The sequence below is a fragment of the Abrus precatorius genome, unplaced genomic scaffold (assembly GCF_003935025.1).
Source record: "Abrus precatorius isolate BTA unplaced genomic scaffold, Abrus_2018 Scaffold6, whole genome shotgun sequence".
Lineage (NCBI taxonomy): Eukaryota > Viridiplantae > Streptophyta > Magnoliopsida > Fabales > Fabaceae > Abrus > Abrus precatorius.
The window spans coordinates 11,518,932-11,544,888 of record NW_020874406.1 but is presented as its reverse complement, the minus strand read 5'-3'; the positions used below and the strand labels follow the sequence as shown (position 1 = coordinate 11,544,888).

The window sequence follows — 25,957 nt, the reverse complement described above, 5'->3', positions numbered from 1 at the left end:
TACCTTTTTTTTTTCTTAATAATAACTCTAATTATGTTAATATAAAAATAAATGAGAAAATAGTTTTTTAAGACAGTCTTATTTTAATGATTTTATTTATGTAATTACAGAGAAAGAAAGATTAGAAACGCATTTTTTAAAAATACACTTTTAAATATGTTTTTAATTATTATTTAAAAATTATTAAAAATTGTAAAAATATGAGAAAAAATTATTAAATTAAATTAAAAATTAAACTAATATGATTTTTAATAAATTTTAACTAAATTAAAAGTGACATTTCTGCTAGTGAAACCTAATTCTAATTTTAAAAAAATAAAGTAAAATATGGGGGGGGGGGGAATTAAAAAGAATTAGACATCATGGTTCACCGCCCCTCATCCAAATTTTTCGCACTTAGCAGGGCCACTATCACCACCACTCTTACATGTAGCGCACAACGATACCAATTGCTATATCATATTATTTTCAGACCGAACTCGGTGCAACCAACTCTCACTCTCACTCTCACTCGCACCGCTATGACTGTCGCTGCCTCTAACCTCTCAATCGTTACTGATGCCAATCTTCACATTCCGTTTTTGTCTTTCGCTCTCAACTCTCCCACCTTTCATTTCCCGCTTTCTGTTCGTTCTCAGTCCAAACCATTTTCTTCAATCAGGTAAAATTCCTATCCAATTGTTGCCTAATTTCTCATGCATGCTTTTTCCTCTGCTTCTACCAAAATTAAATCATAGACTAGTTTCGTTCAGGTATACTAGTTTCGTTCGCATGCTACTGTAATATTAATTTGTGTTCAGAGCTTGGAAGGAGCAAATTTTGATCTATGTTTAAGCCATATTTGTGTTGAGTTGATCGTGTGAGTTTGAATGACGTAGGTGCCAGTCAATTAGTACCGAGAAGAAGAAATCAAGTAGAAATCTCCTGGACAATGCAAGCAACCTCCTTACGAACTTGTTAAGTGGTGGAAGTTTAGGGTCTATGCCCATTGCTGAAGGCGCAGTCTCAGATCTGTTTGGTCGACCTCTCTTTTTCTCACTATATGATTGGTTCTTGGAGGTACTCACGCAAATCATAACAATGAATTGTGTCGTAATTTCCATAAGATTACAAGTTTCATACTCCCTTTTTAGTTTTTTACTTTTTGATGTTGGGGCTTTTAACTTAAAGCATGTATACTTTTATGAGAATGCTTAGTTTGCTCACGTTGCCAATATTATCAATTTTCTCTTTCCATCTTATTTTACTTTATAAATTTGACTTCACTCTGTCATTCCTAATTTTAATTATTGAATGTGGCACAGCATGGCTCAGTGTATAAACTTGCGTTTGGGCCAAAAGCATTTGTGGTTGTATCAGATCCCATAGTTGCAAGACATATTCTGCGAGAAAATGCATTTTCTTATGACAAGGTATACTCTTACCTCTTGCTTGATTTTTATTGTACTCTGTTCAATCCATCGTCTGAGAGGTTGTATATTTATTGTATCCTTCTAATGGAAAAGTACGGACTTTATGTTAAGTGAATCGATGGTCTGTTGATTTTTAGTCATATCAAGTACGAACCAGAACAGTGAACAATAAAATGTAAAAGACTAAAATATTGTTATGATATTTGGGTTTGATTTGTGAAGAGTATACTTTTACTCTTACATTTTTATGCTGCCAAGAATTTAAAGACTAAATTGGATTAAAAAAAAGTTAGAAGAAGATGTTGGCATGAAAAATAACTTGGAGGACTAAGTTGAATAAAAAAAGTTACAGGACCAAATAAAAACCTAAATTAAACTAAGAATATGAAAATCATTTTTTTTATGGATGTTTTCCTCCAACTTTGTTCCCTTTTCTAATTTTTGTTGATTTAGAGGATGCTGTGGTGCTTGATGTGAAAATGAGTCATGATTAACATAGTTAATGATAATAGAAATGAAGGTTTGAGGTTTGATCAATGTTGATGACTGTATTGTGGTTGTTGGCCATCTAAAATGGAGAACAAAGTAGAAATAAAGCAGCTGGAGGACAGAGGCATTTAGCAGGTAATTATGGAGGTTTCCACTGATGATTTTGGAGTTTTGGATGTTGATTTAACAGTGAAAAGTGCAGATGAAGTATGGAGGAAGAAGAAACCCTATTCCAAAACCAATGTTGTTAATTAGCAATCTGTCCTTAAGTTGGAAAATAGATTAAAATTAGAAGAAGCATTGGCATGCAAAAATTGTTTAGAGGAAAAAGTTGGCCAAAAAAATTCTTAAGAGGAATAAACTAAGGTTTTTGATTTTGTGTTTTTTATTGTCTGTAGTAAATACTGCCAAAGTGAGTGTAAACCTTTGCAAAACATGAAGTTTGTGACCAGTGGCTATCCTTTAAAATGTAGCCAAATGTAAATCATGTGAGCTGGATAATGTCAATATCTGGCAAATTGAGGTGCCTATTTTAATGAATTAGTTTTGGTATTTTAAATAATTTTCAAAATTTCTCTAATTTCTGCTTCTGCATATTAATTAAAAAACTAGGGAGTACTTGCTGATATCCTAGAACCAATCATGGGCAAAGGACTCATACCTGCAGACCTTGATACTTGGAAGGAAAGGAGAAGAGGTGTGCAAATTGTATTTATTATTTTCTGTCATTTTTTCCCCTTTCTTTCTCCTTGACTCTGCATTTAATCCTTTGTTCAATTTAGAAGTCTTTTCCTCCACTCATAGAGTTTTCAGAGGTAGAAAGTACTAAAGTGGGCTTCAGCAGCGCTTCAGCACTATTTCCTTTATTCTTGAGTTTGGTGTATTTGCCTTGAGAGTAACTCTCTGAAACTTGGCAATAATTACCTTGCTCCACATATTTTATGGGATGGGCTTGCAAAGACAGGCTCCTTATGGGTTTCTGCTCATGGATTTTTCTAGTGTCAAATCTGCAAAGGGATTGGGATGCTTTCTAAGCTGATGTATTTTCGCTTTCTTTCTAATTTATAGGATTCTTGATCTTCTATCTTTTAACTTTTATTTTTCTCTTTATAGATGCTTCTTTCATTGAAAAGATAATGTAAAAAAGAAAGTGCCATACTGTTTACTCAAAAGCTAATCAAATATCCATAAGCATTCTGGTACTTGGCCTATGGAAGTTCAACACTATCAACTCTATGACCTGCTAGAGGTATTTTAACATTAGAACCCAACCTACGGTTAAAGTTATTATTGCCTACTAGAACATATCTGTTATAATAATTTCTGAAAGTGTTTATCTGTTACCACTTCCCAATAGCCTCAAGTAGACAACCTGCTAATACCTGAATCTCCTAGACAAATATGCTGTCAAATATCATATTCAAACCATTAAATGAAGCTAATCATTCCAATTCTTGTGGACTGCCATAAGCATCTTACAAGTTTAAGGAATCCAAAGAACTTTTAAATAGTTTTTCTTCCTGTGCTAATATCATCAAGAGTTTTATGAATGTAACCAAATATTTTTTATTTAACTTGATATTTATAAAATTTGCAGTCATTGCTCCGGGTTTCCATGCCTCATACTTGGAAGCAATGGTCAAAGTATTCACAGCTTGTTCAGAAAGAACGATAACTAAGATTAATAAGCTTCTTGAAGGAGAGGGTTATGATGCAAAGAAGTCAATTGAATTAGATCTTGAAGCAGAGTTTTCTAGTTTGGCCCTTGATATTATTGGGCTTGGTGTGTTCAACTATGACTTTGGTTCTGTCACCAAAGAATCTCCAGTTATTAAGGTTTGACTAAAAGGATTATGCAGTTCAGATATATATTGATGTTGTATTGATTGTAGATGCAAGTGATTCTAGTCTTTCTAATACTTTTCCTCCTTAGAAGAGTCTTGCTAGTGGCTACATAGTTAGTGTACTTTCATATTAATATGTTCACCAAAAGCTTGATATCTTGTATGTTAAGTGTTGAGAGATAATTTCTAAAACAATTGTATGAGTTAAAAAAAGGGATTTGTCATCATCAATATAAGTAGATAACACACCTATTTCTCCAAGGCTTGATGATATTGTCAGTAATAAACTGCTTATCTTATTTATTTTAACAATAATCTGTCTGAACATTCAAGTCAAATTTTAGGCCACATTGTTTTCAAAACCATCAACCGTTTTTTTTTTTTAAACAATTGGCTAGGAGAGCTCATAGATTCACTACTTTTAAATCTGTTATAGGCAGTCTATGGCACTCTTTTTGAAGCTGAACATAGATCCACTTTCTACATTCCATATTGGAAAATTCCATTGGCAAGGTGGATAGTCCCAAGGCAACGGAAGTTTCAGGATGACCTTAAAATTATTAATACATGTCTTGATGGGCTTATCAGAAATGCGAAAGAGAACAGACAGGTGGGACAATACTTTGATTTCTTTATTGAGTATTATGATTGGTTCAAGGAATTGGTATCTGTTTTTTACTGTTACATTGTGCTGACGATGCAATGGTCTTGTTTACATTGTATTTGCAGGAAACAGATGTTGAGAAATTGCAGCAAAGGGATTACTTAAATTTGAAGGTATGTTTTTATATTTATTGGATTTAATGCCAATTTCTGACATTTTAACTCTAAAGATAATTTCCCTGAAAATTAGGAGTTCCTTATATGGTACAATTACAATGTTTACTAAGATAAAAACTTGCAGGATGCAAGTCTTCTGCGTTTCCTAGTTGATATGCGGGGAGCTGATGTTGATGATCGTCAGGTATGTTTCTTCGAGATTTAGTATGGTTTCAAAAGAACTGTTCTGGCTATGACTTGGGTTACTTTTGATAAGTGGTAAACTGCTTGTTTAGATAATATTAATCCGTTCAAATTCGGCTTGTTTACTTCTCTCTCTCTTGACAGTTGAGGGATGATTTAATGACAATGCTTGTTGCTGGTCACGAGACAACGGCTGCAGTTCTTACTTGGGCAGTTTTCCTGCTCGCTCAAGTATGTTAATCTAATGTAACTTAAAGTGCTTCTTCACAAAAGATAAATTTGGGTTTCTGGTTGTCGTAGCTTCTTTTCAGACTTTCGTCCATCTGCAACACCATGTTAAAGATTACCAATATCTTTATGGCAGAATCCTAGCAAAATGAAGAAGGCTCAAGCAGAGGTGGATTTGGTGCTGGGTATGGGGAGGCCAACTTTTGAATCACTTAAAAAATTGCAGTAGGTTCCATTTTCATATTACCTTTCTTAGTCAGTGGTACCTTTTTGATGGCCATTATTTAATTCAGAAAGATTAAAGAAATTTATGATGCATAATTAGCAATAATTTTTTCTTTTAGGGAAAGCAAAATAAACCACATGTACATGAAGACATGATTTATAAGTGGTTAAGTTCAATTTTATTTTTTTTGTGACCAGCTTTGCTTGCGCTTTGAGATTTGTCATGAGGGTTGGAGTTGGCTGTTTCGTGTTTCCATGGAACATTACATAGTATCTGATGTGCCATCTTAGCTACCATAGTAACACAGTTTATTAAAATATGTTGCATGCTTTCAGGTACATTAGATTAATTGTTGTGGAGGCTCTTCGTTTATATCCACAGCCACCTTTGTTGATTAGACGTTCACTCAAATCTGATGTTTTACCAGGTATTGATTTCTGCTGATTACTCAATGAAGATCAAATTGAAACAAACATCATTATTGTTGTTACTTGGTATCTAAATTTTGCGTACTAAAATTGTTTAAGGGTTTAGAATCCCTACCATTAAGACCCAATGTGAAAATAATGAAATATGTTAGGGAATGATCAGCCATGTGTATTGTTTGGACTTCTTACATCATGCTTTCCTCCCTTAGCACAAGCAACAAGGATCAGAAGTCTGATACAGAACAGAATGTAATCTATAACAAATTCCAACCTCAACATATAGATAGAGGAAACAATTTGAAGTGAAACAACATACACTGCATAATAATCAGAAATCGTCCTAAAATGTGGAAGAAAGAACAAACAAAAGAAAAACCTATGAAGAAAATGCATTGGTTCAGAAAAGCAAATCAGTTTTGCATGCACATGGGATAAGGAGAAAGCATAAATTTTTCACCAGCTGAAATTGATGAAGAGTCCTAGAAAACAAACAAGCATATTCCTCATAAAGATAAGGAGGAAGACATCTCTGGATAAAAATTTTGGGCATTTCACTCTTGCCAAAGGCCTTCTTATGAGAAACATGAGTTCAAAACTAGTTGGACAGAACGAATGTTCTCTAAACAGACCCTACCATGCAAAAAGAGCTGGGTATTTATTTTCGAGCTACTGTGGAGGGTGGAACATAAACAAACATTCAGAATAAGAGCTTTACCAAGCCTGTGCGTGCACCTGTAGCCATTCATTAGTGTTAATCCTATTATCTATTGCTTCCAAACCAAATCCTTAATCTTGGAGGAAGGTTTTAGATTTCTGAAAGTGGCTGTCAAATCTGAGGAAAGAATCTAAAGAGGCTTCTTTCAAAGTATTGTAGAACTGAAGGGAAGGGGAATAATAATGCCTTGTAAGGAGACATGTATCATCTTCAAGCATTATTGTAAATGGGTTTACTTTTACTTACTAAGTTAATGTATTTTCTATAGCTGAGATTTTACCGTCTTCATTGATCAATGTGACAATTATCTTTATTGTAGTTAATTTTCATTAGTTAATTTCTATTTGTTGCTTCCATTTGAGATAATGTATCTATGGACTTATGTCACTCCTTCAGGAGGGCACAAAGGCGATAATGATGGTTATGCAATTCCTGCTGGGACTGATGTCTTCATTTCTGTGAGTACACAACCATCCGGGGTTCCTTTTCTCTTTGTGAGGAAGTGGATATGTGGACAAAACTTGTGTTGTTCTTTAATTGTTGTTAGTACTGTTTATCAATTAAAATTAGAGTTTTATTTTAGTAAAATATTTGTATTTAATGTTATCGTAAAATACAAAGATAAAATTCTAATTTTATAGTAAACACAGCACAAACAACATCTAAGGAATTGAATTGTGCTCATGTCCTATGACAAATGCTTGGATTTTGTAGACCAGAATCCTCCAGCGTTATACTGGAGCATGACATATAACGACATGGCCCCCCTTTTGTAAATCTGAATTTTTCTTCACAACTAAGAGAGGTGTGGGTGTGGGAGAAATTGGCAATGCTTTAGGTGGACTATTGCCATCGATACTTTGTTAGTTTTGGAGTAACACCTCTTTACCGGGCATTTCTGTCTCTGAAAAATGAAAAGATTACTCATAACTTGGTTTACTACTACACTTCAATACAAAGTGTCTTGTGATTGTAGTTAATTTGCACAATTTTACTTCGTTTATTGTAAACATTACTTTATGGTTGTATGGCTCTCAATATCCAGGTATATAATCTCCATAGATCTCCATATTTTTGGGACCGCCCTCAGAACTTCGAACCAGAAAGATTTTTAATTCAAAAAAAGAATGAAGAAATTGAAGGGTGGGCTGGCTTTGATCCATCTCGAAGTCCTGGAGCCTTGTATCCGAACGAGGTTGCTTCTTGCTCCCTTTTGTGTGTGTGTGTGTGTGTGACTCATACTTGAACACTGACAAGAAAGGTTTACTTGATCAGATTATATCGGATTTTGCATTCTTGCCTTTTGGTGGCGGACCACGAAAGTGTGTTGGGGATCAATTCGCTCTCATGGAGTCCACTGTAGCGTTGACTATGCTGCTCCAGAATTTTGACGTGGAATTGAAGGGGACCCCTGATTCGGTGGAACTCGTTACTGGGGCAACTATTCATACCAAAAATGGATTGTGGTGCAACTTGAGGAAGAGATCTAATTTACATTGACAGATTTACGGTGCACATTTTTCTTATACAGAGAAGTGTATATATTATGATGTATAATACAATGGAATCACTTCTGGCTAAAAAGTATGAGTAAAGTGCTAAACTGTGTCTAGTTGAAAAATCATCTGAAAATTAAACAGTTGAAATGTTGAGAGCTGAAGACTAAAAGTTGATTAAATTAAAAATATTTAGTAAAATTAATTGATTAGTTAATACATAAAAAATGATGTAACAAGACATTTATACGTGTTTATGCATATAATAATTAAAATTTTAATAAATTGACATTCATATTGTTATTAGCTAAAGCATGTTTCATAAATAATTAAATAATTTAATTTGAATATAGTGAGTGTATAAATTTTTTATATTATCATTTAATTATAAATTGTCATACTAGTAAATAATTTGTTTTTGTAATAATTCAAAAATTATATCAATGATGTATTTTAACTAGTTGACAGTGTAAAAAATTTATAATGATAATGTATCAAAATTAAATTTATAGTTAAATATGTATGTATAACTTAGTGAAAGTAATTTAAGTAAAGATATTTATCAGGGGAAGTAAAATAAAGAGTACTAGAATGCTAGATAAGTCCAGTAAAGTTGCCTCTATTTTTTTTTTTTTTTTTTTCCTTTATGGAAGAAGTTGCCTAGACTCAACGAAACTTTTGAACTTTTTCCCCGGTATTATTTTTCAAGTGGCTTTGAATTAACTTTCTTTCACTATCAAACAACGTGGTTGGGGGAGGTTAACGTCGTTAGTCTCCTCCTTCTCCTCGTTTAGGTAGGAGTACCAAGAGCCGAAGGTGAAAATAAAGATGGAGAATGTCTTTAAGTCGTGAATAAGAGTGTGCATCTCTAGTTTCACATGAAACTAAAGTTTTAAATTATAAATATTTGATTTAAAAATTGAATTATTTTTTTTCTGTCGGATTGATATTGGTCAAATCAGTTTTAAACCGGTTTATGGACAAAACCAATTTGGGTTTTAAACCTATTAAAGTTCTTTTTTAAATTAAATTTTTAACCCAAATTGATTTTAATCTGGTTTCCAAATTTTGCTTCCAACCGATTAATTGAATCATTTGCTAAAAAATAAATTAATTTCGTTTCAAAATCGGTTTATATTATTAAATTTTTAAATATAATTTGATTTGAACTAAGATTTAGTCTGGTTTAATCGATTCTTTTTTTACACACCCCTAGTCGTGGAGGGGGCTTTGTCATGATTTAGGGCTGAGTTTTGAGTGTGTCTGATTGACTTGGTATAATTGGTGCAATGAATTGTGCTCCGAGGTGAAAGATTAGGGTCCACGATTAGTGTTGGCTGGGCGGTGGTGCCTAAAAGTCTCCAAGAAGATCATGACATTATTTTCCCCCAGAGAGAGTAGCCCCCTTACTACATTACTCCTCCAGTTAACTTGCCTTCATAAAGATGATAAACATTATTTCACGCTATTCTTAAATGTATATATCAATACGAATGGGGATGGAAATACGCCGGTTAGTCTCCACTCTAAACAAGCGCAATTCGTAAAATAATTATTAAGTCTAAGTCTAAGTCTAATATATTACTTATTAAAAGACTTATTTTTTATTTATCATGTCCTGACCTGAAGTTTGTTACAAAAAATTATCTTAATATTAATATAAATATAATTATTTTATTATCAAATTAGTTTATATATTTTTTTAATTTTTATCTATATTATTAATAATTATTAAATAATTATAATAAATAATTTTTAAAATATTATTTAAGTATTAATTATAAATATTTTCATATTATGAAATTTTTATATTTTTATTTTTTTGATTTATTTTTATAAAATTATTAAAGTATTAAAAATTTTATTTTATTTTTTTTATGAAGATCATATTTTATTTGTTTAAAGACATCTTACATTCAATAAATCAAATTACGGTGAACACATAAAATTGATCACAAAAAATAATATTTATAAAATTTGTTGAATCAGCTAAAAAAATTATTTTGTTTAAAAAATAAATATATCATCATTATGAAAATTATAGATGAAATATTTTATATTATAAAATTTATGAATGTAGAAAAATAACATATGAGAATAATAAGAATTAATGAATGTTACAAAAAAATTTAAATATAAATTCTATTAAATTAAGATGAGTCAAAAGTTAAATATGCAAATATTCATTTATACTAAAAAAAAAACACGTGCCAAGTTAAAAAAACAAGTGTTTTATTATATATAATAATAAATTTAGTATACAATTTTATATTATTTTTTTGGTATAAATTTTATGTATACCATATCCAAAAATTTATGCCAAAAAATAAAACATGTGTCAAGTTACAAAAATATATATTATTATATATAATTTATTAGAAATTATATTATTTATATTATTTACTATATAATTTTATTATATATAATTGTATATTAAATTTATTATTTTATTTTTTATTATTTTTTATAAATTTTTAATTTTAAATAAATTATAATTTATATTTAAGTAATTTATATTTATTATAAATAAAAATAATTATAACATAATATATTAATATAATAATTAAATATTAATAATAATAAAATTAAAAATATGAAAAAAGAATATTAATATAATATTATTATTTCATTTTTAAATTTTAGTTGTTTAATTTTGATTGTGTCTTTTTTCTATTTAAGGACTGCTCTTCAACTTATTTAAATATAATAAATATAATAATTTACTATTAAATAAATTTATTATTTAAACATATGTAATCGTGTATAAATATTTTTAGTTTTGAATAAAATATAATTTATATTTATTATAAATAAAAATAATTATAATATAATATATTAATATAATAATTAAATATTAATAATAATAGAATTAAGAATATAAAAAATATATTAATAATAATATTATTTTTTTAAATTTTAGTTTGTTTAGTTTTGATTATGTCATAATCTTATTTAAAGACTTAAATGTTCTTCAACTTATTCAAATATAACAAATATAATAATTTATTATTAAATAAATTTATTATTTAGACATGTGTTTAAATATTATTGGTTAAAATTTTTCATGTATAATACAATAAAAAATTTTAAGGATACTACAGAATTTACTTTATATTTATATTCAAAGTAATTATATCATATTTAAACTTAAATTGAATATGTAATTATTAAAAGTTATAAACAATATCAAAACATATGAAAATTGATTAAATTTACTAAAATAATTAAATAATATTTTAGAAAATAATATTTTATCTTTTAAATAATATTTTTAGTTAAAAATATTTATCATTAATTCTTAAATAAAATCATAAATTATGAATGTATCATGTTGAATTTAATTAAAAAATTAACTAAATATAAAAGTTAAATTTAATTTAATTTTATAATATTTTTAAATTATATATATATATATATATATATATTTACATATAAAGATCGATCTGTCAAACTTAATATATTTTGTAATTAGTTTAAATTTGATTTATTTATTTAAACAGACCTTAAAAAAAGTTTAAATCTTATTTATTTATTAAAGATATTAGGTAATAGACTCATGTCAGGCTGCCTGACCTATTTCTATCCTTAAATATGAAACAAAAGAGATAAAAAAATTAAATATAAAATAAATCTAAAGATTGGAGCGTAAAAAAAATAAAATAAAATAATTATTAAAATTAACAAAATGATGTTTGTGTCATGTCAAAGTCTGATGTGAACAAAACACGGAAGTCATAAATCACGGTTTAATAACAGAGAAACTAATATTCAATTAACCTCATAGAAATTCTTAAAGAAGTTTGATTATTAAAATCAACAACTAAAATATGTAAATATCTAAATGATATATTAATACATTCTTAATGACGTAAAAAGCTTGATAGTGGCATTACGACTTTCAATCTATTAAAAAAAACCAATTCAATAAAGTGTCGATGTAATTTTTAGATAGTGATGATTAAGAAAAATATATTTAATATGTTATTCTTAAGATATGTGAGTTTAATCGGTAAAAGGATGTGCATTTCAGGGTGATTAAAATAAAAGTGATTGTAGTAGGTCGACAAGTTTTTTCTCTTTTCTTTTGGGTTTTATGCACTTTTCGGCCTATTTTATTAAATTGAACACTTTTATTGTAATTCATTTTTCTTACATAAAACTTAACCGTTAAAGCGAACATAATAAAATATTTTCAAAGTTTTTAATAATGAAACTTTATCCTAAGAATTAAAGTTAACAAATATAAATTATCTCACGTTGATTAGTCAAATCTCCTCAAACAAAATTTAAGAAATTTCCTTTTATTAAAATTAAATTCAGAATATTATTCAAAAATTACGATGAAGCTGTTTAAAAATGTTTCAGCTGGAGCTTGATTTAATGAAAGACAAAGAAAATGTGAATTCCTAATACCTACCTACACACACAACTCATAATCTTGGTTTTTGGTCATTTTCCATATTTTGTAAACTTGATTTAGTAGAATTTAAGGGGAAAAGATTAGAATCATTCCCGCAGCGTGGATACCGTAGTAGCTTGCAATTAGAAGCCAAAATACAGTTATATTGATAGTACATGATTACACGGCACCTGAGCAGTAAGTCAGCTAGCATGTTCTTCAAGTATGGTAATTTCCTAAGAAAATTGGGAATTCCTAAGAAAAATGGAACGTAGCTGGGAAGGTAAGTGCCACCTAAGAATCCACAAATAGAGATAAATGTACAATCTACTTTTGGAGGTTTCCTTAAAATCCTTGTCTGTTTGTCTTAATAGAAGAAGATAATACCAATTGTATGGTCATTGGGTTTGAAAATAAAACAAAACCATATTTTGGAAGCACTTGGGGAGCTTTCTTGCCCCTCACACTCACCCCACTAGGAGACAAATCTGAGGGCAATGTTTGTCTTTGCCAAGGCATGTTTGGATTCTTGCAACCTTAGGGAATATTAAAAAGCCTTTGGCCAGCCTCGATTCCCTATCCACCTAAGGTAAAGACAAATGAAGACGTCTAAAACAGAAGCCTCGTTGAGGAAACAAACACCACTTTTAGAGAGAGAAAGACAGAAACAGCCGAGAGTCACACTCTCCCCAATTCCATACTCCACTAAAGAGTGAACGACAACAAAACAATAAAGACAACAACACCCTTCACGCATTGTCGACAACGTTGCCATGAAACAACTGCTTCATTCCCCTACTTCGCTCCAAACATTGAATTCCACTCCCATACAACACACACCTAAAACTCCTCAACCACACCCGTTACGCTTCACACTGTTCCAAGGACCAAGCTTTGGGATTTTCATGGGGCTTCACTTTCGTTCTTCTTCAATTAGAAAACCCACCACGGATTAAGCCTTTCCTTGTTCCGTCTCTCTAATGTGGTTTTCCTAGGGTTAAGGGTTCCCTCCTCATCTCATCACCGCTTCCATGGTTTGCTCCATGACTTTGTGCTGAATTAGTGCTAATCCTTCTTACCCTTCAGCTTCTCTCTCTCTCTCTCTCTCTCTCTCTCTCTCTTTTACTTGTCCCTCTCTCCTTTCCGTGTGGGATCTGCAGAAGTTGACAGTGAAATCATACTAATTTTATAACCCAGTTCCTTTTGCTAAACGTTTTGCTTTAAAGTTGTGTTTTTTCTTCTTCATTCCGTGTTCATTGGCTTCTTCAAACTTATCTCTTGCATTGTAAAGTGTGAGGTGTTGATATCTTAGAGCCTGAAACGTTTGTTTTGTTTGTTTAACCAAACTTGTCTGTGACTCCTATTCTGTCCCTTTTCTTTATTTCCAAATTCATAAGATTGTTGTTGTTTGTTACATGGAATCTATGTTTCAAGAAGAAGGGTCAGCTTCTGTAACTTCTTCACCTCTACAGTTCTTTTCCATGATGTCACTTTCACCTAGCATAGGATCTCCCTACCCTTGGCATAGAGAACTGAAATCTGAGGAAAGGGGTTTGTGCTTGATCCATTTGTTACTCACTTGTGCAAACCATGTTGCCGCTGGTAGTCTTGAAAATGCAAATATCATACTTGAGCAAATTTCACAGCTTGCATCCCCTGACGGAGATACTATGCAGCGAATTGCTGCATACTTCACTGAAGCACTTGCTGATCGGATACTCAAAACATGGCCTGGCCTCCACAGGGCCCTCAATTCCACCAGAATAATTATGGTTTCCGAAGAAATTCTTGTTCAGAAGCTCTTCTTTGAGCTTTTCCCGTTTTTGAAAGTAGCATATATTCTGACAAATCAGGCTATTGTTGAAGCCATGGAAGGGGAGAAAATGGTGCATATAATTGATCTCAATGCCGCCGAACCGGCGCAGTGGATTGCTCTCCTCCAAGTTCTGAGTGCACGTCCTGAAGGCCCTCCCCATTTGAGAATTACTGGGGTTCATCAGCAGAAAGAGATTCTGGATCAGATGGCTCATAAGCTTGCTGAAGAAGCAGAAAAGTTAGACATCCCTTTCCAATTCAATCCTGTACTCAGCAAGTTAGAAAATCTTGATTTTGACAAACTTCGTGTGAAAACTGGGGAGGCTCTAGCAATAAGTACTATTCTGCAATTACACTCCCTTTTGGCATTGGATGATGAAGCCTTAAGAAGAAAATCTCCTCTTCTGTTGAAAAGTTCAAATGGAATTCACCTGCAAAAAGTCCTCATGATGAACCAAAACACATTAGGCGATTTGCTTGAAAAAGATATGGTTAATGGCTATAGCCCAAGTCCTGATTCAGCCTCATCATCACCGGTGTCTTCAACTGCATCAATGAACTCAGAGAGCTTTCTGAATGCCTTATGGGGATTATCACCAAAGGTCATGGTTGTAACTGAACAAGACTCTAATCACAACGGTTCGACGCTGATGGAAAGGCTGCTAGAAGCTCTATATTCTTATGCAGCATTGTTTGATTGTTTGGAATCAACTGTCTCCAGAGCATCATTGGAGAGATTAAAGGTGGAGAAGATGATGTTTGGTGAGGAAATCAAGAACATCATTGCTTGTGAGGGAGCTGAAAGAAAGGAAAGACATGAAAAGCTGGATAAGTGGATCCAGAGACTTGATTTATCTGGCTTTGCCAATGTACCTTTAAGCTATTATGGAATGTTGCAGGCACGGAGGTTCCTGCAGAGCTATGGTTCTGAGGGATATAGAATGAGGGAGGAAAATGGTTGTGTAATGATGTGCTGGCAGGACCGGTCCTTGTTTTCTATAACAGCTTGGAGATCAAGGAAATAAGTGAGACTGCTAAAACCAGAAAGGACGAAAAAGAAGAAAAATAGATGTAGTGATGAATAGAGTCTTTAGGCTTTTGTTATTTTTTCTTTCTTTCTTTTCTTTGTTTGTATGAAAGAGTTTTACCAATATGGTAATGACTATTCATCAATATCAAGTTAGAGATACTTATATTTCCTGGTTAAACTCTGTCAAGAAAGAAATGGGAAGGCAAAGAAGGTGGTGTGAGGGAATGAAAGACTTATTTGTGGTTGCGTTTACCATTCCATTGTTTAGTGCTTCGCTCATTTTGCTTTTTCAACCTGTATCTGATATGTGTATAAGCTATTTTTCTCATTTACTTGGTCAGTGTAAGTTGAATGAATGTTCAAATTCCAGACATAAGTAAAGTCCCTTCTTTTTCTCTCCATGAACGATAGTGTGTTTCTACGACAATTCCTGCATTCTCTGATTAGATAGCAACCTTTTACTGGAACAGCCAGAAGATAAAGTTGTGAAAAGAAACAGATGGGTCTGTCATTGGCCTTTAGACCTTAGACAGTAAGGTGGTTTACTTCTAATAGATAAATATTTTTTTTCCTTCATGGTGGCAATTGTCAAATCCTGTGGCATGTTTGGAAGATTCGTAAATATCAGCTAATATTTTTCATTTTTGGTATAATTATGTTTGAATTTGTGAACATCGATAATTTATTTAAACCCCTCAGCATTAGTCTACAGATCCACCCCTAGCTAATGACTAGCTTAATTTCTAGTCTAGCAATAGCTAACGAGCAAATCAATTCTTTCTTCCTTAGCATACAATGTGACTTGAGTTTCAGGTTGGAAATATGAAATTTTAATGTGGGGTTTATGAGGTGATTTCTTCAACCACAACAGCTAACTTTTGTGGTGTGGTTCTTGTTAGAATCATTCAACTTATTAAGTAGCATGAAAAATGTTAGGTGATTAGGATGGATAGGAAAGGCATAAGGCATACCCGTCTATATGAATTTCACGTACAGGATGCGATTAATCCAATCTTTAGCGTTTTTGAATGACCCAAGTTTCAGGTTATAGTTCAGAAAATCATTTGCGTTGGACAATTGAGTAACCGTGCTAAGAGCCCCTTCTCTCCTTTCCCCTTGCCACCCTCCTCTTTTTACCTTCTCCATTTTTAGTCTCTCCTTCTCTGCACATTTGTGTTTCTGCTGCCAATCACTGTTGTTTTTGCCACCATGCACCGTTGTCACTAACGCAACCTAAGTCGCTGACGCCACTCCCTTTGGTGGCACCTCCTTGCAAATTTTCCTCTTTCAACCTTTCTTGTCATCAAAGAGATTAGTATTATTCTGACAATTAAAAATTATAATAATTTGATATGAGTGAATAATTTTATTTATTAGTTGCGTATTTAAATTTATTTAATTTGTATTTAAATGTAATTATTGTAGAAATGAATAGATTTTTTTTAATAATTATGTTCTAATAAAATAATATAAATTGAATAATAAATACATTAGAAATTTTAAAATAGAAAAAAGAGAATCAATAATTAAATAAGCATAAATATTTATTAAATAAGTTGATATATTATATATAATTTATGTTTTGTATTTAAAATATAATTAATAATTTTAGATATATAATTATTAAATTAAAAATGAGTTATATTTAAATACATATATAATTGTTATTTAGAATATATATATATATATATATATATATATATATTAGATAGTTTATTACTATTACATTATGAAATAATAATTTTTTATATAGAAAAAATATTAATAAGCAATATAATAGTGTTATATTACTAGTTTAGAATTAATTAAATAATAATATGATGATTATTACATTTATAAATCAATAATGATTATAGTTAATATTGATTACAAATTATAAATACAATTTTTTTCTCTGCATGTTGATAAGATCAATTTTATGCATAATTATAAATAAAAAGTATTATATATAATAGAATTTGTGTATGCATTTGATTTATAATATAAAAACATTAATTTTATGATTGAGTGAGAACTTTCCTTTATGAAATTTTTTATAAAATTATATATATATATTTTTTTGCTAAACATCAATATTTTATTAAAGACATTTAGAGTACAAGGATTACTCTAACACGTTACAACTCTAAAGAAAATTAATAATATATGTCAAAGGATCATTAATTCAATTCACAATCGATCTCTTCAAATGCTTTCTTGTAAGCAATTATCAAGATACATTTTTCAAGCATTTGGCTCAAGCTTTAATCCCTTTTTAAAATTGTTTTTCATAAATTTAGATCAAGCCTGTAACTTGAAGTTGGAATCGTGCTTCTTCCTTCTCGCCTTGTAAAATACACTTGTAACATTAATTCTTTCCTACACTATTGCCTTAACAACAATATTAGATTGAGAAAATTTTAGTTCTGATTTAACACGTGATTAGTCTCATTTAATCCAATTTTATATTTTTATAAAATTATATGATTGATATATAATTATAAACTCTTTATTTTATAATAATTACTTTAAATAAATTATATCTAAATAATTTTTTTAATTATCACGATTATAAATATTTGAATAATATAAAATAATTGCGCTAGATAAAAAAATTATATGTATAAAATAAAAATTACAAATTGTATATATTTTAAATAAGTCTTTTTTATTTTATAATTATATTAATTTGTTTGGGTGCAATTGATTAGTAATAAATTGTAATAAATCACAAAATATTGATTATTTGATTTATAAATAAATTATAAAATATTGTAATATTTATTAAAAATATAATTACAAAAGATTTTTTTTACTAATAAAATAATTAAAAATAAGTTGAAATTGAAGATAAAAATTTGAGTACTATTCATGTTATTAGTTATAATTAGTTTGAGAGTTATTAGACCAATATAAATATAAATTTAATTATTATTGTTATTATTATTATTATTATTATTTATTAAAAAATTATAAAAAATTATAAAAAATTTGATTAGTAATCGTTAGGAAATTATTAAATATTTTCTTATATTGTTATTGATTATGAGTTATTGTATTTAGAAGTTAGAAAATTATGTAATTTTTACTATATGAGAGTATTATTTTATTTAAAGATTAAGAAAATATTAAAAATTTAAATATTAATTATTTTATTATTAGTATTTTACATAAAGATGATCTATTGATATAATTTTTTGATATGATATTGAATATTATTGTTATTCTTATTTATTAATTAACTAATTGTAGTTAAAATTATTTGTAGATGGCCTCATCTTTTAGGTAGAGAAGGATCATTAATTTTAGACCAAAGAATCCTTCATTATTGCGATTTTAGAGCATTCACATATCTGAGTACATTTGGGATGGTTAAGATCATGCTATTTTAAAGGTTAGGAAGAGTCAATTTATTTCAGTTGATTTGGAAGGTTTTCTAGCTAGGATCCTTCCCCATCTCGAGCTTGTTGGATTTGTTGGAATTATATAGTTATGTCAGTTTTCATTAGAACTTTTATTGATCATTAAACTAGTGGAGAGATAAAGGCTAGAGACACATACATTCTATCTACCTGCTAGAGAGTGTATAATCACTTTACAAGACATTTCCAATTTTTTGGGGTTGCAAATTGATGGAAGACCAACAATAGCCTCCATTGGAGATGAATATGCACAGATGGTTAAGGAAAGCCTTGGGATTCAACTTAAGCGTGATGTCTTTGTAGGTAGCTTCCTGAAGATAAGTTGGTTAGATAATATTTTTATCCACATTGTGATGCATGATCATAGTCCTCTCCAAATTACTCATTTTGCAAGAGCTTATATGTTGTCGTTGATTTGAGGGTTTATGTTGAGTGACTACTCTAGCTTTACTTTCGAATTTTGCTATTACTAATCAATATAGTTGAGGGTCTACAGTTCTGAGAGTTTTGTATCAAGAGCTTTGCATGACCACCAACATTGATTAGACCAATATAGGAGGCCTCGCTACATTGGTTGTCATGTAGGCATAGAATAGATTCCCCTAGTTAGTGCTTGGTAATCCCCCACACATAAGGCCATCTTTCATATATTGTGAGGTATTGTATGCATTTAACTTTGTATTGGTTGATTAAGATACTAGGATTAACCATTTTTTCTCATATAATGGTTATGTAACATTTTTTGTAGGTGGTTATCATACCAAATTTACAGGAAGGAAAAGAAAGATCTTCATTATTATAGATATAAATTTAATCATCCGAGTCGTAAGGAGGTATTATTTAAAATTTTGGTATGTATAGTATTATTATTTATGTTTGTTATTCATTTTAATATTAAAAAGATTTAATATTTGTTGATGACTTTCAAATTGTATGGCAACCATTTACAACTCAGTTAATTAATTCGTTGCTAGCAATATGTCGTGAGGGTATGGATTTGTGAAGGGTTGTAGTGCCCCTTATATATTTCCAAGTGTGTGAGTAGAACCAACTTGATCGAGTCATATGTTAGTTTGGTATGGTTCAACACATACCTCATGATCTATTTCAGTCAGATGCAATACATGACTTGACACTTTGAGAGAAGATATCAGAGAACTAGCAGGACAAACTTAGGGATGTATTACAAATTTGGGAGAATAAGAGAGATTGGATCATAACTAATGACCTATATATTAGTTTGTTCATTTTTAACTATGATTATATATGATGATATAGAGCCCACACTTGACGTTCAATGACTAAGGATGCAGTTGTTGCATCATTACTTGTAAGTGTATTATACGTAGAAATTTGTTATTTTCTTATTTTTAAAAACCTAATTTTTTTTTTATTGTTATGTTATTGCAAGGTAATGATGGTCTTGAGAGAGTCTACTACTTGATTAGTGATGGGCATAACACTTTTATTTTTTAAGAGATAAGGGGTTTGTGCCATTAGAACTTAATGCATTATGATTATTTAAACTAAATAATTCAAGTTATACTCTAATGACATTCACTACAATACAACCATAATGAAGATGTACATATTAATTATTTGGGTTTTGTTAAGGACATTAATGTACATAATAACTAATTTACTGGCAATTCTAACATCTTTATTTAGGGTATGACTCAACAAAATTCATTTCATTCCTAATACAAATTAATTTTGGTCTTCTCTTACTTTTTGTTCTTTCCTCATGAGGCATCGACTTTCACTCATGTACTGTAAGAATGTTCCTTTCATTTTTCAAGAGAAACTATTACGATGAGTATGCATTGGCCCATATTAGACTAAATAAATCATGTCAACATATTATTAAAAATCAATGCTACCAACTTTTGTTTTTTGTTATATTTTGGACATTCTGCAGCTATTAAGGAGTTAGACTTTTTATTTTGGATATGTATTAGATGTTCTAGTTTTGAGATTATAATATGTTGGAGTTTGATTATTTTTGTTGAGTTATAAATCAATCCTAACAAAGTTATCATATTTTAGAATAATAAAAATATAGAGGAGAAAGGAGATGCATGAAACACTTGTAAGAAGCCGCAAGACATAAGGAGAGAAAATATGCACAAAACTCTCGTAAAAGACCACAAGTAGAGAAGCAGCGAGGTAGTCACTTGAGTTAGAATGGTGAGGTTATTCCAAGTCACCACGAATAGCAAAAAGAAGCAATACAAAAGGGTGATTTTAGTGGACAATCTTTTGGTACCATATATAGTCACAAGTTTGATAAGGGGGGATCATTACAGTCCCGTCATTCTCATTGTTATAGGTATACTTTTTGCCTGTTATCACTTGTCTTTGTCTAGTACCTTATAGTAAGCCCTCTAGAGGGATGACATAAAAAAAAGAAGACTTTATCTCTTTTTACAACAGCCTCGTGGACGGAAGATTCATTCAAGATGATTGGGTGGGGTTTAGCCTCTTCAAACTTCGGTTGATGCGGATTGAGCAACTGAAAGGGATGATGCTTCTGCCAGCCGCCTTGCTAGCCCAGTCTTTTCTCTCTGAAAATGGAGATCGAAGAGCAGCAGACAACGCTGGGAGATCTTCTACTAATTACTCCAAAGGCTTATATGCAACGCATTGAATTTATTCCAATTTGTACTAACCCAACGCACTCATTTAAGCCTACTACCTTTCGTTTCGTCCCAAACGTAACGAGCTAACCTAAACCTACTCTATCCAGTCTAAGGCCTTCTTTTCTTTCCTTGCTGCGCTTTCTTGCAGCAGTTCCTGAGGTAGAAGGAATGGGATGGTGATCCGGGCTATTTCTCTTAAGCTAAAGTAGATTGATTTGGCACAGGACGCAGAGGGGTATTTGAGCCTGAAAAATGAGAGGAAATTCCTATTACACGACTCACTAACTCTCACGATGTGTGTATCTTATTTAATCTTAAAGCAACACACTCCTTTGTATTTGCTTATTATCTTGACAAGTGCTCTTCTCCCTAGATGAAGTGTTAGTTGTTGCTACACCTGTTGGTAATTTTTTTTATAATTGATTATGTTTATTGCTCTAGTGAGGTATCAATTTGGGCAAAAAATTGACAGTTAATCTTATTGTTCTTGATTTGATGGACTTTGATATAATTTTGGGCATGAATTGGTTGACTTCTTGCTATGCTACTTTAGACTATCATAATAAAACTATAAAATTTGAGGTACCTGGAAAATTAGCTTCATAATAGGAGAGCAATGTGAGACACCATATAAGATAATTTCAGTGATAAAAGCTAAAAAGTTACTATAGAAAGGTTGTCAAGGATATTTAGTTGTGGTAAAAGATACTCAAGTAGTTGAACTAAAGTTAGATGACATCTCAGTGGTGTATAAGTTTCCTAATATTTTTTCTAAGAAATTCCTTAGTTTACCACCTGACATGGAGATTAAGTTTTCTGTAGATTTGGTTCCTAGCACCCTAACCAATGTCCTAGGAATTTCATTGCCTCGCATTGAGAACTTGTTTGATCAACTATAGGGAGCTTAGTGTTTCACAAATATTGACTTGCTATATTTAGGTATCATTAATTAAAAATTAAGAAGGAAGACATCATGAAGATAACTTTTTGCACTTGCTACGAACACTATGAATTTCTTGTTATTGCCTTTGGACTAACAAATGCCCTAACATCATTTATGGACTTGATGAATTTATTTTTTAAATCATTCTTGGATCATTTTGTTATTATTTTTATTGATGATATTCTAGTTTACTCAAGAAACATAGAAGAGCATGAAGACCACCTAAGGTTGGTTTTGCAGACCTTAAGAAAACATTAATTATATGTCAAATTCTCTAAATGTTAATTTTGGTTAGATAACGTGAAATTCTTTGGACATGTTGTGTCTAAGATGGAATTAGTGTTGACCTAAAAAAGATAGAAGCAGTTCAAACATAGTCTAACTTATCACAATAAAAGAGATTAAGGATTTTCTAGGCTTGGTAGGGTATTATCGTTGTTTTTGTGAATGATTTTTCTCAACTTGCATTTTCTTTGACTAAATTGACTCAAAAGAAAGTTGAGTTCCAATGGTTTGACACTTATGAAGAGAGTTTTTAACAGTTAAAAGATTGCTTGACTTCTACACCAATTCTAGCTTTGCCTTCATGTGGAAGTGGCTACATAGTTTATTGTAATGCTTCTAGAGTTGGCTTTAGTTGTGTTTTTATGCAACATGACTGGTCTAGATAACTCAAAAGGGGCATGAATGAAGTTATCCCACTCACAATTTAGAAATGGTAATAGTAGTCTTTGCTTTAAAGATTTGGAGACATTATTTTTATGGCGAGATTTGTGAAATTTATACTAACTATAAGAGCCTTAAGTATATTTTCAGTAGCGAGAATTAAATTTAAGGAAAAGGAGATGAACGAAACTCTTGAAGGATTATGATTACATGATCATAAATTATCCTAACAAGGCAAACATGGTTTGAGTAAAAAGTCCATGAGTAATCTTGAATACTTAGCTGAGTAGAAGGGACCTATGATTAAGGAATTTCAAGAGCTGGTTGAAAGTGAAGTACAATTTGAGTTTACTTATAAATTGTTGGTGGCTTTCTTTTAAGTTCACTCTAACTTAAAAGATGATATAAAAAGGGTTCAAGATTAAGACCCCCAATTAATGAAGACAATAAAAAGGGTTAAATGAGGAAATAAATTTGAATTCTTGATCAATTTTGAGGGTGTTTTATGTGTTAGATCTCGTCAATGTGTGCTTAATATTGACAATTTGAGGCAACAAATTTTGGAAGAGGCTCATCATTCATCTTATACTATCTATTCTAGTACTAATAAGATATATCAAGACTTGTGAGGATTTTATTGGTAGGAAGAAATGAAAAAGGATGTAGCAAAATTTGTTTCTAATGTTTAGTGTGCCAACAAATGAAGGTAGAGCACCAAAAACTAACAAGATTGCTTCAGTCTATTGAGGAATTTGAGTGGAACTAGGAAGGTATTGTTATAAATTTTGTAATAGGCTTACCTCAAACTTCAAAAGGTTGCAAATTTGTTTAGGTGATTGCAGAATCATTGTCTATTATTTCAAATAGAAGAACTCAATTCACTACTCATATTTGGAAGTATTTCCAAGCTGCACTCATTTGAACCTTAACAACTTTTTATTCTCAAATAGATGGTCAATCTAAAAGGACGATACAAATTCTAAAAGATATGTTTCACAATTGTGTTATAGATCTTGGAGGAAGTTGGGATAAATGCTTTCCCTTGATGAAGTTTGCTTATAAGAGTAGTTATCAATCTATCATACAAATGGCATCATTTGAAACCTTGTATGGAAGATGGTGAAAATCACCAATCAGTTGGTTTAAAGCAAGGAAGGCTAAGCTTGTGGGTTTAGAATTGGTTCAAGATATAATTGAGTAGGTTAAGTTGATTCGTGAACGTTTAGTTATTACTTAAGTTAGACAAAAGTCTTATTCAGATCGAAGGCAATGTCCATTAAAGTTTGGAGTAGGAGATCGTGTGTTTCTCCCATGAAAGAAGTTTTGCATTTTGGCAAAAACGATAAGCTAAGCCCTAGATTCATTGGGCCATTTGAGATTTTAGAGAGTTAGTCCTATAGCATATCTATTGGCTTTCCCCCAAAATCTATTAGAGGATAAATTTTCTTTTAAGGAAGGAAGATTGAAATGCACCTTTCATTAAAATAAAATAAAAAAAAATAAGGAAAGGGAGGAACAACTTGTGTAAATTAAAAGGGGGATGACAATTACCTATTTTCAATTTACTCCTTTGCACTACACGTACACCACCTCTTCCTCTTCAATTCTTCTTCCCTATTCATGACACTAACACACTGTCAATCTCATCGCCCTCAATTTAGTTATTGGTAGGTTCTTTCATTTTTCCATGTAAATGTTCATTATTTTTGCTTTAACTTATCTTTTAGGGATTCTAGAAAAATCTTGTAATTCATTTTTTTTCCTTTGACATAGAAAAATTTAGATAAATTTTTGGAGTTAAAGATAGTGCTCTAAGGAGAAAGGGATGTTACCCCTTCAAGAGAAAATTTCTATTTAGGGTTCCTAAAACTTGCACTTTTTTAGGATTCTGGAGTAGTCCTGTGAAACGAGTTAATTAGTTTTTATTGTTTGTGAGTGGATAATGATCATAGTAGCTTATTTTTAATTATTGCCATAAAATTATTAACTTGAGAAAAAATAAGTCTTAAATTTATTTCTTAATTATGTGAAAGTTTATTGGATTTATATTTTTTTTAATTATATGACTTTATTTTGAAAAGTGTGAGATATATGTTTTAATTGATAATATTAAATTGTGAGATATATGCACTAAGACTTTTATTATTGAAAATAAATTTAATTTATGTATGGGAACAACTTTTTGTTATATATATATATTGGAGGATTTATGCTAGAACCTCGTAACCGTTAGCATAAATAATGGCCTAGGTGCACTTAGTTATACTTTGGAAGAAGAAAACTACTCGTTAGATGGAGTTGTCACTGCATGGAGAGGGTTATTAACGAGGTGCAGTTGCTCCCAATCAAGATTAATTATGACATAATGTATATCAAGAGAAGGATACCCCTCAGATAGAGGAAAAGGCTCCCCTTGGAAGGAGATGATTATCAATGAGGTGAAACTACCTTGGGCATTGGTTCTCTTATGAGTTATCCTGATAATATTATATTGGCATTTACTTTTATGATGTTTTAAGAAACTTTCATCATTTAACTTCTGCTTTTGCATACTTTATTATAAGACTCGTGATTAAATCAATATTTTTACTTAACAATGTAAACTTATAAACGTTTGATCATGACCAAACTTTTGAAAGAACAGTTACAATAAATTTCTTTTAAAATAGTATGCTTAAAATAAGTTATATGATTGCGAATTTCTCGTGTGATATTTATTTTCTTTTTTGTTAATTGTGGTGGGACTCACCTCGTATTTATTTAATATTTACAAATTATCAGGTGGTGAAGTTATAAGTTATTAGGAACATCAGTCTATCTTAGTAGAATCTCTATTAATAGTCCTCCATTGTTGTGGCCTTGATACTTTTATTTTTGTTATGTTTTAGACATTTTGCCATTTTTTAAGAGTTAGACTTTTCTATTTTGGATATGTATTAAATGTTCTAATTTTGATATTAAAATATGTTGTAGTTTGATTGGTTTTAGTTGAATTATAAATCAATCCAGATAGGTTATCATATTTTGGAATAATAAAATACATAGAAAATGCTGAATTTTTGGAAAATTTGTCGTATTACTTGATTGAAAAGATTTTATTGTCTCATGTTTTGGTTTCTAAATAGGTTTGTCAAGTTAAGTGGTACTTTTAGGTAACTTAGCCTTTGTGTGGTCACTGGCTCATTTTTGAATTGTGACAAAACTATTTCCATGTTGATAGAGTTTCTTTTTTAATAGTAACAAAAGCTAGTAGAAAAACAGAC

General features: G+C 30.7%; 2 protein-coding genes across 2 annotated transcripts; both read left to right on the top strand.

Moving 5' to 3' along the window:
- The first annotated feature begins 361 nt into the window (after positions 1-361).
- Positions 362-7,998, top strand: LOC113868999 (cytochrome P450 97B2, chloroplastic). Its single transcript, XM_027505073.1, has 14 exons — positions 362-661; positions 879-1,059; positions 1,305-1,412; positions 2,514-2,598; positions 3,499-3,737; positions 4,182-4,355; positions 4,475-4,522; positions 4,650-4,709; positions 4,853-4,939; positions 5,073-5,161; positions 5,498-5,589; positions 6,702-6,763; positions 7,351-7,500; positions 7,581-7,998. The coding sequence occupies exons 1-14, from the start codon at positions 363-365 to the stop codon at positions 7,803-7,805; spliced, it is 1,899 nt and encodes a 632-aa protein (XP_027360874.1). The 5' UTR covers position 362; the 3' UTR covers positions 7,806-7,998.
- A 4,920-nt stretch (positions 7,999-12,918) lies between these two features.
- Positions 12,919-15,409, top strand: LOC113869418 (scarecrow-like protein 3). The gene has a single exon (XM_027505736.1). The coding sequence runs from the start codon at positions 13,616-13,618 to the stop codon at positions 15,038-15,040; it is 1,425 nt and encodes a 474-aa protein (XP_027361537.1). The 5' UTR covers positions 12,919-13,615; the 3' UTR covers positions 15,041-15,409.
- The last annotated feature ends 10,548 nt before the right edge of the window (positions 15,410-25,957 follow it).

Bases quoted from the DNA above. Each gene is read 5' to 3' on its own strand.
- LOC113868999 (XM_027505073.1), top strand. From the start codon at position 363: ATGGTTCACCGCCCCTCATCCAAATTTTTCGCACTTAGCAGGGCCACT. The intron at 2,599-3,498 runs GTGTGCAAATTG...TAAAATTTGCAG, and splicing joins TTGGAAGGAAAGGAGAAGAG to TCATTGCTCCGGGTTTCCAT. The intron at 5,162-5,497 runs GTAGGTTCCATT...GCATGCTTTCAG, and splicing joins GAATCACTTAAAAAATTGCA to GTACATTAGATTAATTGTTG.
- LOC113869418 (XM_027505736.1), top strand. From the start codon at position 13,616: ATGGAATCTATGTTTCAAGAAGAAGGGTCAGCTTCTGTAACTTCTTCA.